Raw genomic sequence first — 13,520 nt, 5'->3', positions numbered from 1 at the left:
ATTCGTAAAATGGAACACTATGTCAGTCAAAAATATAATTACTGCAACAACATGGATGAATTTCACAAGTAATTGTCGACTGAAAGAAGCCAACACAGGAGAGTATATACCAGATGATCCATTTATGTGAAGTTCAAAAACAAGCATAGTTAATCTACAATGATAAAAATTAGGATAGTTTTAGGGGTGAATATTGATTGGGAAGAGTCATTTCAGGGATGCTGGAAATGGGTGATAGTTACAGTGGTGTGTATAATTTTTTTTAATACTTATCTGTATTCTTGAGGCTTTTGCACATTATTAGATGTATATTATATTGATACTTCAATTTTTAATTAAGAAAAGTGTGGTATATTAAATATTATTGAAATAAGTGGACTATTATCAATATAAAAAATTGAGCCTTCTTCATTAAAATATTTGAGATTTTGTTTTAATGAGATTTCACTTGAACTTATATATCTGGATAATATTCTATGGTTCACTGGTCACTTTCTCATAACATGGTAACAGATATGTCATTTGAGTATATTCTAGAATAAAGATTCTGGATTTAAACCATAAATGATATAAATTAATACCAAAAATAAGCAGTTTTAAAATTTTTGTCAAATTCTTATACGGAAATCTCAGTATTGCATTTCTCATTTCTGTCTTTTAGGCTAAGACATCAAGCACACAAAGAATTTTATGCCTACAAACAGGTGAGAGAGATTTACTTAAGATTGGCTTTGATCATGTTCTTCACCAAAAAAATGAGACCTCAGGTTTCCAATCATATTTTAAACTGGGACTAGATTTACTTGTGTTCATTTTAGCATTTTGCTTGCCAATTTGCCATACAAAATACTTCAAGCGTTCCTTTTTTTTTTTTTTTTTTGGCTGTGTTGGGTCTTCGTTGCTGTACACGGGCTTTCTCTAGTTGCGGCGAGTGGGGGCTACTCTTCGTTGCAGTGCCTGGGCTTATTGCGGTGACTTCTCTTAAGTATTACTTGAAGTTATAGAAAGTTCAAATGATAAAATAATATAACTTAACAGGGAACTTTGGCCAATATTTTGGTAAAGGAAAATGCTGTAGCTTAAAATCCTTAAACTTAGTATTATCCTAATGGAGTTCAGAGATTCCATTAAATGAAATTTTTACCTTCTTCATTAGAAGACATACTAGTTCTTCAGAGGTAACCAGCTGTATTATACTCATCTCATCTCCTCCCCTTTGTACTTTAAATGTTAGTTCACGTCACACCACTGGAAGTCCAGATACTTCAGTCATTGCTATTAACTCCTAGCCCTTTGTACTATCCCTTTGCTGATATGTTCTTTAAGGTAATAAATTTAGCTTTTCTTGAAGGCCAGTAAAATGTTTTTTCTTCCATATGTCATCCATTAATATTTTACCACTGATACCAAACAGTGGGCCTAGGTGTTTCTTAATTTTCTTTTGACCCTGAGCATGAAATTATTTTTGTCGTCCATAGCAATTTGGGAGGCGGGGAGAGATGGGGGGGGCCAAGCTTCAGTTTATTTGGGTCTTTAATCTTGCTGACACTGATGTTACACACCATGTCGTCATTTTAGGATTACATATCTTTTTGTCCATGTCTCTTTGAAATCTGAGCTCATTGGTGAGTTCCTTAGATGTCCACACTGATGTCCACAGGTAACCATACATGGGTCTCGTGTGGGATTCATATACAGAGATGAATGTCTTAGTTTTCTAAAGGAATGAATCTTTTTGTCTCAATTTTTGTCTCCAATTGTTTTTTGAGGAACCTCCACACTGTTTTCCATAGTGGCTGCACCAACTTACATTCCCACCAACAGCGTAGGAGGGTTCCCTTTTCTCCACACCCTCGCCAGCATTTGTTATCTGTAGACTTTTTAATGATGACCATTCTGACTGGTGGGAGGTGATACCCCATTGTCGTTTTGATTTTCATTTCTCTGATAATTAGTGATGTTGAGCATCTTTTCATGTGCCTGTTGTCCATCTGTATGTCTCCTTTGGAGAACTGTCTATTTAGGTCTGCTGCCCATTTTTCAATTGGGTTGTTTGTTTTTTGTTATTGAGTTGTATGCGCTGTTTGTATATTTTGGAAATTAAGCCCTTGTCAGTGGCATCATTTGCAAATATTTTCTCCCAGTCCTTAAATTGTCTTTTCGTTTTGTTTATGGTTTCCTTTGCTGTGCAGAAGCTTTTAAGCTTGATTAGGTCCTATTTGTTTAGAGATGTTCTTTTTAAATAGTCATCTGCCCTCTTGTCATTTTGCATTCTTTTTAACTGATATCCAGTCACCACAAAGTCAGGTTAGGGACAGCACCTGGATGAGTTTTAAACCCACTTACATAATTCTGCATAGAGCTACAGTTTTCTGAGGATAGTGATGTATAATAATAAGCAAAGCTTCCAAAATTAAGACTGACCTTACTTTTCAGTCTTTTATAAATTACCAGTCTGTCCCATGAGTCAATACTGTGTTTTACCAAATCATGAGGCAAGCAATCCCATTCACTTTCCCCCCATATTAGCACATAACTCCAGACAGGCATGTGTTAATTTCTTCTCCCAAAATTTAATCTATTCTCAAAGAGATTTTAAAATTGCTTTTCAGGAGAATACTGCACCATTGCTCAAGTTAAAAGAATGTTGCTAAAATATTCTATCTCAAACTGTAAGAGATTCTCTCTAATACTGAACATGAGGTGAAATGAGCTATATACAGAAAAGAAAAATATTTGTAAGAATAATGAGAAACCTTTTAAATTACAGATTTAAATGGGCATAAAAGCATACTTTTTTTGTCTTACAGGTTATATTAAAAGAAAAAGTAAAAGAACTGAATTTACATGAGGTAAGTTGCCTATAAGTATTTTAATCTGTTCTTGAGTATATTCTAACAGAAGTGGTATGCTGTGGTATGCTTAAACATCTGTATTTTCAGACGCTGAAAAACATTGGGCTTATTTTGATCAGCTTAATAGAATATTTGAGGGTGAGGTCACATAAAAATCAATTTTGTGAAGACTTATAAGAGTGTAAAATAACTCATTTTTAATAGGGATGGTGCCAGTGTAAGATTTCATAGCAGCAGGGATGCTGCTTGCTGTCCATGCTATACGAGTAGGAGATAGATATAAACAAGTTTTTCTATTCAAGATGAATTTGCACTAATTTCACTCTTGAAAATGTTCCCAGAAGTCCTTTCTTACCAATGGCACAAACAAGGCAGTGATTACTTCATGAAGGTGGGGGTTTGGGGAGGTGAGACAGAGGGATGGAATAGGGAAGAACATATAGGGAGAGACATGAACTCTTGGACTTGTCTAGTAATGAGGTTGCGTGTTTGGGGTGTTCGCTATATTGTTATGCTTTCTAAGCTATATACAGATGTGTGTGTGTATCCTGCTATGCACCTTAAGACACGTAGTCTATAGTAATTCTTGTTTATTTTATTCCTTGTCTTGCCACTGATTTCAAATGCTCAGAGTTTTTATTTTTAATTTTAGGGCCCTTTCTCTTCTACCCTTTCTGAGTTTTTTAATTGGTGTTTAAAGCAAGGACTTGAAAAGCTACACATTGTAGTATCTATGTTTTATATAGCATAACTGTGGTGAAGCTACATTACCAGTCTCTTCAAAGACAGTTAATTTGTGAAATTATTTGAATAATAATTTTAAAATAATGGTTTATATTATTGTTGAACACTTTGAAATCATCTACTGCTCCTTTACTCTTTTTTTAAAATATTTACTTGTTTATTTGGTTGCACTGGGTCTTAGTTGCGGCAGGCGGGCTCCTTAGTTGCGGCATGCATGTGAGATCTAGTTCCCTGACCAGGGATCAAACCCAGGCCCCCTGCATTGGGAGCTCAGAGTCTTAACCACTGTGCCACCAGGGAAGTCCCTCCTTTGCTCTTTCTGCATATTTTTTATCAAAGAGTTGATATGGTACAGCATTTCAGAACTAACCTTGGATTAAACTCAAGCATCAAATACTGTTTGATTTAAAATTTTTTCCCAAAACAGTAACAGAAAGTGATCCTCTTCTGTTTGGAGTCTTTTTGATGACCATAAATGAAAAGATCAAATTCTGACATACGTTAACAATACTGAATAACCATGTTTGTCAGGAATAGAAGTCTTCCTTATTGGTTTGACTCATTAGTTTAGTATCTTTATCCTGAATAAGTGAATTGTGTTGCATCATTACGTATCAGAGTTAGTATCCCAACCGCACCCACTAATTCCAGTTTCACTGTGCCTAAGAAAACCTAACCTTGCTCTACAACTTGTTTCCAGAGGCCAGTCATGTACTTTTCGCAGTTTGGTCCTTTTTGGATGCACTTCTTTGTGTTGAAACTATTTTGTCAAACTTCTTTGTATGTGTGCATTCCTGTAGCCTAATTATGCAATGATACATAGCTTGTTCCTGTGTAAGCACATGGAATTTCAATATGAATAATGTTATTAGTGAATAATTATAATAGTGGAAAATCAGAGACAAGCTAAATGTCCATCAGTAGTGTAACAAATAAATAAAACATGATACACTGGAAGATTATCCATCAAGAGAGGGAGGGAGGGAGGAAAAGAGGGAAACGTGGTACAGTGATTCATACAGTGAGGTACTATACGGCAGGCAAAATTAAGGAACAAGCTCCATCTATAAACACGTCAACCTAGATAGATCTCTAACGGGATCTTGAAAAAGCAAGTTGCAAAATGATATAAATGTTTATATCATGTATGTAAACTAAGATAAACACATTTTTCATGGATTTATATGCATACTGCATAATGTTTGAAAAGGATGCATAATGATCACACAGAGGAGGAGAGAAGAGGGAAAAGATTAGGGGAAGTTGGTCAAAAAGGGATGTTAATTTTATATATAATGTTCTTAATTTTAAAGAAGGAAAGTAAGTTAATATATTATCTTAAAAAGACAGTTGAGGAATTCCCTGGAGGTCCAGTGGTTAGGACTCCGTGCTGTCACTGCCAAGGGCCCGGGTTCAATCCCTGATCAGGGAACTAAGATCCCACAAGCCACGTGGCAAAAAAATATCTAAAAAGTACAGTTGAGGGCTTCCCTGGTGGCGCAGTGGTTGAGAGTCTGCCTGCCGATGCAGGGGACACGGTTCGTGCCCCGGTCTGGGAAGATCCCACATGCCACGGAGCGGCTAGGCCCGTGAGCCATGGCCACTGAGCCTGCGCGTCTGGAGCCTGTGCTCCGCAACAGGAGAGACCACAACAGTGAGAGGCCCGCATACAGCAAAAAAAAAAGTACAGTTGACCCTTGAACGACATGGGTTTGAAATGCACGGGTCCACTTATACGCAGATTTTTTTCAATAGTGAATACTACAGTATTACACGGTCTGTGGTTGTTTGAATCTGTGGATGATCCCACATGCCGTGTGGTGTGGCCAAAAGTTATATATATATATATATATATATAAATAGATAGATAAATAAATAGATAGATAGATAGATAGATAAATAAATAAATTGCATCTAATGGAGTCTTGGTATCAAGAGAAACAGAAAGGTGCCATGGAAGCTGTGACACACTGGGGCATGCAAGGTCCTGTGTTAAAGAAGTTGTCAGCACTCACCTCTAGCTAATTGTTACCATAGGGGAATATAGGCTATTGCCAACTATTGCCAGATCTGGGGGGTTTTTAAGAGAAGCCTGAGAGCCTTGACATTAGTCTGTGATCTGCTTGTCATTTGCATTTAGTCTTTGATTTGTTCACCACAGTGTCCCCAGCTCTGGTTATGGTGAATGGTTGCTTTCTCCACTTAATTTCTTTTGCACCTTTATCAAAAATCAAATGGCCATATTTTGGTGAGTCTATTTCTGGATTCTCTATTCTGTTCCATTGATTTCTGTGCCTGTGTCCCTTCACCAATACCACAGTTTTGATTACTGTATTTTTATAGCAAGTCTTAAAATCAGGTAATATGATTCCTCCAACTTTATTCTTCTTTTCCAAAACTGTTTTAGCTAGTCTGGTTCCTTTGCTCTTCCATGTAAATTGTAACAGCAGCTTGTCTATCTGTACACACACAAACAACAACAAAAATCCTGCTGGGATCTTGATTAGTATTGCATTAAATATATAAATCAGGGGGAAATTTGGTATCTTTACCATGTTGAGTTTTCTAATATGTAAAAACACATTATGTCTTTATATTTAAAGTGAGTGTTTTTATAGACAGAATATAGTTAGGTCATGTTTTTTAATCCACCCTGCCAACCTGTCTTTTAATTGATGTGTTTAGACCATTTATGTTCAATGCAATTATTGATGTGTTTGAAATTAGGTCTACTCTTTTACTATTTATCTTCCGCTTTTGCCCCCCTTTCTTATTCCTTTGTTTCCTCCTACCTTCTTTTGGGTTATTTGAACATTTTTAGTATTTTATCTATTGTGATTTTATCTTTTTGTATAATTTTCTAGTGGTTACTTAGGGATTACAAAATAAATACCTAGAATCAATTTTTTAGCACTTCATTTGTAATGTAGAAACCTTATCACCATATAGATCCCTTTACTTTTACCCCTTTATACAGTAAGTGTCATATTACACCTATACACATTGAAAATGGCATCAGACAGTGTTACATTTTTTACTTTTAACCATCAGATATATTTTAAAGAATTCAGGAGGGGACGAATAGTTTGTTATATTTATCCAGATATTTACCGTTTCTGTTGCTCTTAATTCCCAATGTTCCAAGTTTCCTTCTTATGTCATTTTCCTTCTATGTGATGAACCTCCTTTAGCAATTCTTTTAGAGCAGATCTGCTGGCTATGAATTGTATTAGTTTGCCTTCATCTGAGAATGTCTTTATTTCACCTTTATTCCTGGGTTATTTCTTTTCCTTCAGCACTTTTAAAATGTTGTGCCACTTCCTTCTGACCTCCATGGTTTCTGATGAGAAATTCATAGTCATTTGAATCATCGATCTCCTATCCATAATGTGTCATTTTTCTCTGGCTGCTTTCAAGATTTTTTTCTACGTCTTTAGTTTTCAGCAATTTGATTATGATACGTCTCAGCATGGATTTCTTTGGATTTTTCCTGTTTGGGGTTTACTCAGCTTCATAAATACGTAGGTTTGTCTTTCGCCAAGCTTGGGAAGTTTTCAAACATTATTTCTTCAAATATTTTTTCTGTACTGTATTCTTTCTATCCTGCCACTCTCCCAGAGAAGGCCTCATCCACCTGCTGTGGCCATGTGGGCCAATCAGAACCCTGAGCCCACATCTACAGTACAGTACAGTGATACAGCCATCCATATAGCTTCTAAATTTGAACATGTTTGGGTCCATCCCCTCTTCTGGCAGGGTGATATTGCCTATACATACAGAAAGGAAAGGAGAACCTGCTCCCTCCTGCATCTCAGCAGCAGGTGGGATCCTAGCTGCACAAGGACCAGGAAAAGTCATCTTTAGGTCAGTTTTCCTGGATCAGGCAGAGAGTGGGTGAGGAGTCATGTGGCAGACATGCTATGGCCCTGCTCTACCCTACTTTCCACAAGAAGAGACTGTAGGAATGTAACCCCATTGGAGTTGCCCCGCTGTGTAAAATGAAGTTAGGAACATCTTTTCCTTCTCCTCACCTCCCCACAAGCTCATTCCCTTCCCTTTGGTCCAGTGAGGAGGGGGTCTGGTGGTACAAGTTTTGCCACATCCCTTTCTTATGTAGGGTTTATATGAGATATAAACCCTCTCAGTCTTTCTAGGATTACTGATCAATCTTCTTATAAATCACATTACTCAAATTAATTTTAAAATTATAATATGAATACTTAGAGCCCAACTGAGTTTCGTCCCTCAGTTTAAATTGTAAAAATTGTTTTACAAAAACAGTTTAAAAAAAAAAACCCAAAGCATGTATAGGGAGCTGACAGTATAGAGGACCCTAGAGATTGAGTGGGCAAAGTATAGTCCCTCCCTGCCCTCAAGGAGCACTGGTCCCACAGGAAAGAAAGTCATAAGCCAGTGAGGCAAGGACAGTAAAGGGCTGAGCACACGAACACGAGGGCCATGGAACGGACGTCCCACTGCACTTCAGTTTGGAACAGGAAAGTCAGATCTTTCCTGAGCAGCACAGCCATGTTTAGAGTGCTTTCATAGCTTTTAAAGATTCCAACCTTAAATGACACGTCTGAACTGGGAATGCTGCCTTTGCAAAAGATATGATTATCCTCGTAACCATTCAAGGAAAGGTATATTAGTGTTCACTACCACCATCAAAGAATGATTGTATATTTAAAAGAAAATCATTTTGGCTAAATTCCCTGAGCTGTGGGTCATTTTCATTGTGTGACGTTGTCTTCCCCACATGACTCTCCACTCCCTAGCTTGCATTTTGAGGTAAATTTATAGACTGTGTCAACCCCTTGAAAATTGTCAAATCCTTCCTTCTTGGTCATTTTAGGGATCACGCACTCTGCGAATACTAGAAAATTAGGCTTCTTTCCAGTATATATGCTATGGTCACTAAAAGCCATTTTTCCCTTGAAATTTGTTTTATTTATGGGTATAATCTCAGTGTAAAGAAAATGGAATCATGTATACAAGGTGGCAAAATTACCAAGATGTCTGTTTCTTCATATAATTTATCTTAGGAGCAAGGGAACTGACACTTTAAAAAATTTAGGTGAGGTAAGTATTATTCCTTATTTTGCTTTTGTAAAAATTGAGGTTTAAGAAAGTTGAGGAAAATGGGCATGTCCTCTAGCTTCTGAGTGTGGAGAAAGAAGGTGACCCTATCTTTCTGAGTCTGGAGCCTTCACATTATGATGCCCCTACTGCACCCACAAACTTGAAGCTTCTGCTGTTCCTCAAGCTGTAAAAAATTACTTTGAAATGTCGTGACCTGGCTTCCTTTTGTTCTCTGCAGATGCCATCAATAACATGTAAAACAAATAAACTCAAGTATCTATAGACTGACCAATCAGTAAATGGATGTCCTAGCCCTGTTTCTGACAGGGCTGATAGGATCTATTCTTTTTTTTTTTTTTTGACAAGAAAGTAGTGTTTATTGGTGGGCATGGGTGAGGAGGGGGCAGCGCCAAGGCTCTCACCAGTGCAGGGCCCGCCATTTGTCCAGGGGGCCACGATTAGGGATGTACTTGACCCCACAGCCATCTGGGATGAGCCACTTTTCTGCCACCATGTTTTCAAATTCGTCTACATTAAACTTAGTAAATCCCCACTTCTTGGAGATGTGGATCTTCTGGTGGCCAGGGAACTTGAACTTGGACCTGCGGAGGGCCTCAGCCACATGCTCCTTGTTCTGCAGCTTGGTGCGGATGGACATTATGACCTGGCCAATGTGGACCCTGGCCACTGTACCCTGGGGCTTTCCAAAGGCACCACGCATACCCGTCTGGAGCCTAGATTGGGGACAGCATGCCAATCATTAATGTCCATTGGAAAGGGCTGTCTCCAAGGTCCCTTAGGGCAACCCATACAGGCAACAGGCTGCATACACTACCGAGGAGGCTGCTGTTTGCAGCCATTGCGCACCAGGCCCCCATGTGGAAAAGAGCACAGTTGGCTTAACTGGCTGCAAAGGATCTATTCTTTGACTTCAAAAAATGAAGAGTGATGGGAATGTTTCCTATCCTCATTCTGTGAGGCCAGTATTGCCCTAATATCAAGGCCAGTCAATGACATCATAAAAAAAGAAAACTCCAAGCCAATATTCCTTATGAATATAGTTGTAAAAATCCTCAACAAAATACTAGCAAACCAAATTCAGCAGCATATAAAAAGGATTATATATCATAACTAAATGGAATTTATCCCAGGAATACAAGGTTGGTTCAACAAAGGAAAATGAGTCAATGTAATACCCCCTATTGACAGAATAAAGGAGTAGGGAGAACACATGACTACCTTAATAGATGCAGAAAAAGCATTTGACAAAATTCAACATTCTTTTATGATAATACTCAATAAACTAGAAGCAGAAGGGAACTTCTGCAACTTGATAAAGATTTCTATGAAAAACCCACAACTGGGCTTCCCTGGTGGTGTAGTGGTTAAGAATCCGCCTGCCAATACAGGGGACACGGGTTCAAGCCCTGGTCTGGGAAGATCCCACATGCCGCGGAGCAACTAAGCCCGTGCGCCACAACTACTGAGCCTGCACTCTAGAGCCCCCAAGCCACAACTACTGAGCCCACATGCCACAACTACTGAAGCCTGCGTGCCTAGAGCCTGTGCTCCGCAACAAGAGAAGCCACCACAGTGAGAAGCCCACGCACCGCAATGAAGAGTAGCCCCCGCTCACTGCAACTAGAGAAAGCCCACACGCAGCAACGAAGATCCAAAGCAGCCAATAAATAAATAGATAAATAAAAATTTTTTTAAAAACCCACAACTAACATCATACTTAATGAAAGACTGAAAGCTTTTCCTCTTAAGGGGAAACAAGACAAGGATGCCTACTCTTATCACTTTTATTCAACATTGTACTGGAGGGGTCTAGGCAGAGCAGTTAGGCAAGAAAAAGTAATCAAAGGCATCCAGATTGGAAAGAAAGAAGTAAAGCTATATTTGCAGATATGATTTTGTAAACACAGAAACCCCTAAAGAATCCACCAAAAATCACAAGATAAATGAGTTCAATAAATTTCCAGGATAAAGATCAATATACAAAAATCAGCTGTAGGGACTTCCCTGGTGGTCCAGTGGTAAAGAATCTGCCTTCCAATGCAGGGGACGTGGGTTCAACCCCTGGTCAGGGAACTAAGATCCCACATGCTGTGGGGTAACTAAGCCCACACGCCACAACTACTGAGCTCACACGCCTCAACTAGAGAGCCTGCACACGGCAAACTACAGAGCCCACGTGCCCTGGAGCCTGCGTGCCACAACTAGAGAAGAGAAAACCCGCAGGCCACAGCTAGAGAGAAGCCCACGCGCTGCAACGAAAGATCCCACATACCTCAATGAAGATCCCGTGTGCCGCAACTGAGACCCGATGCAGCCAAAAATAAAATAAATAAAGTAAATTAAATAAATAAATAAAATCAGCTGTATTTCTATCCAGTGGCAATGAACAATCTGAAAATGAAATTAAGAAAGCAATTCCAATTACAATAGCATCAAAAAGAACGAGATTCCTAGGCATAAATTTAACAAAAGAAGCTCAGACTTGTACACTGAAAAATTATAAAACATCATTGAAAGATATTATAGAAGACCTAAATGAATGGAAAGACATCCTTTGTTCATGGTTTGGAAGACTTACTATTGTTAATATAGCAGTATTCCCCCCAAATATTTACAAAATCAACACAACTCCTGTCAAAATCACAGCTGCCCTTTCTTTTTTTTGTAGAAATTAACAAGCAGAATTTAAAATTCACATGGAAATGCAGAAGACCCTGAATGGCCAAACACAGTCTTAAAAAAGGAGAGGATTGGAGGATTCACACCTCCCAATATCAGAACTTACTGCAAAGCTACAGTATTTAAGACAGTGTGATACTGGCAGATAGACAGACATACAGATCAATGGAATAGAAATGAGAGTTCAGAAATAAACCCATACATTTATGGTCAACTGATTTTCAACAAGGGTGCCAAGACATCCAATAGGAAAAGAGTAGTCTATTCAACAAATGGTTCTGGGATAACTAGATAACCACACAAAAAAGAATGAAATTGGAGCCCTGCTTCACACCATACACAAAGGAACTCAAAAATGAATCAAAGACCTAAATGTAACAACTAAAATAACAAAACTCTTAGAAGTAAACATAAATATATATCTTCGTGGCTTTGGATTAGACAATGATTTCCTATATACAACACCTAAAAGCACAACCAGCCAAAGAAAAAACTAGATAAATCGAACTTCATCAGAACTTAAAACTTTTGTGCTTCAAAGGACATTATCAAGAAAGTAAAGAGGGGCTTCCCTGGTGGCGCAGTGGTTGAGAGTTCGTGCCTCAGTCCGGGAAGATCCCACATGCCGCGGAGCGGCTGGGCCCGTGAGCCGTGGCTGCTGAGCCTGCGCGTCCTAGAGCCTGTGCTCTGCAACGGGCAAGGCCACAACAGTGAGAGGCCCGTGTACTGCAAAAAAAAAAAAAAAAAAAAAAAAGTAAAGAGACAGGGACTTCCCTGGTGGTCCAGTGGTTAAGAATCTGCCTTCTAATGCAGGGGACACGGGTTCAGTCCCTGATGGGGGAACTAAGATCCCACATGTCACAGGGCAACTAAGCCCACACGCCACAACTAGAGAGCCTACACGCTGCAACTACTGAGCCTGTGCACTCTGGAGCCCGCACGCCGCAACTAGAGAGAGAAGCCCACTCACCACAACGAAAGATCCTGCATGCCACAACTAAGACCCGATGCACCCAAATAAATAAAATATTTTTTTAAAGACATTGAAAAAAAAGAAGAAAGTAAAGAGACAAACCACAGGGAGAAAATATTTGCAAATCTTATATCTGATAAGAGTTTGGTATCCAGAATACATAAAGAACGCTTACAACTCAATAATAAAAAGCCTACAAAATAAAAAGATCTGCAAATACTTTGTCCCAGTCTTTTTATCCTAACAGGATCTTTTGCAGAGCAAAAGTTTTTAAATTTGATGAAATCCAGTTTATCAATCTTTTTTGGTTTCTTGGTGCCTATGGATGTCCCATTGCTCCAACACCATTTGTTGGAAAGGCTGTCCTTCTGCCATTGAAATGCTTTTGCACCTTTGTCAAAATCAGTTGGCTATCTGATAAGGGATTTGTGTCTAGTATATATAAAGAAGTCTCACAACTCAATAATAAAAAGAAAAATTACCCAACTAAAAAACGGACAAAGAATTTGAAAAGACGTTTCTCCAAAGAAGGTATACAAATGGCCAGTAAGCACATTGTTAGTCATTCGGGAAATGCAAATCAAACCCCCAATGAGATGTCACTTCATACCATCTAGGATGGATATAATCAAAGAGACAATAATAATAACCTGAAGATATGGAGAAATTGGAGCCCTCATACACTGCTGGTGAGAATGTGAAATGGTTTGCCCACTTTGGAAAACAGTTTAGTAGTTCCTCAAAAAGGTAAACATAGAGCTACCATATGACCCAGCAATTCTACTCCTAGATATATACCCAAGAGAAATGAAAACTCTTAACAGATACTTGTGCACCAATGTTTAGAGCAAGATTATTCACAATAGCCAAAAGGTATAAACGACCCAAGTGGCCATCAACAGATGAATGGATAAATGTGGTATATTCATATAACGGAATACTATTTTGCCACAAAAAAGAATGAAGTATTGATTCATGCTACAGCATGAGTGAACTTTGAAGGTATCTTTCTAAGTGAAAGGAGACAGGCACAAAAGACCACATGTTGTGTGATACCATTACATGATTCCATTCCACTTTGAAATGACCAGAATAAACAAATCCATCAAGACAGGAAGTTGATTAGTGGTTGCCAGGGGAGAAGGTGGAATGGGGGGTGACTGCTTATG

At 38.6% G+C, this 13,520-nt stretch overlaps 1 protein-coding gene across 2 annotated transcripts in view; it reads left to right on the top strand.

The window, feature by feature from the left end:
* The window catches only part of RNF24 (ring finger protein 24), a 136,492-nt gene that overhangs the window by 113,068 nt on the left and 9,904 nt on the right, over nt 1-13,520 (top strand). For both annotated transcript variants that reach the window (XM_081255903.1, XM_081255904.1), the window contains exons 3-4: nt 662-704; nt 2,811-2,852. In XM_081255903.1, the coding sequence (XP_081112029.1) occupies nt 662-704; nt 2,811-2,852 (85 nt within the window). The remainder of the gene's footprint in view (nt 1-661; nt 705-2,810; nt 2,853-13,520) is intronic.

The sequence above is a fragment of the Mesoplodon bidens genome (assembly GCF_964165515.1).
Source record: "Mesoplodon bidens genome assembly, chromosome: 15".
NCBI classification, from domain to species: domain Eukaryota; kingdom Metazoa; phylum Chordata; class Mammalia; order Artiodactyla; family Ziphiidae; genus Mesoplodon; species Mesoplodon bidens.
The sequence above is the reverse complement of the archived record's forward strand: the minus strand, read 5'-3'. Positions and strand labels throughout refer to the sequence as shown.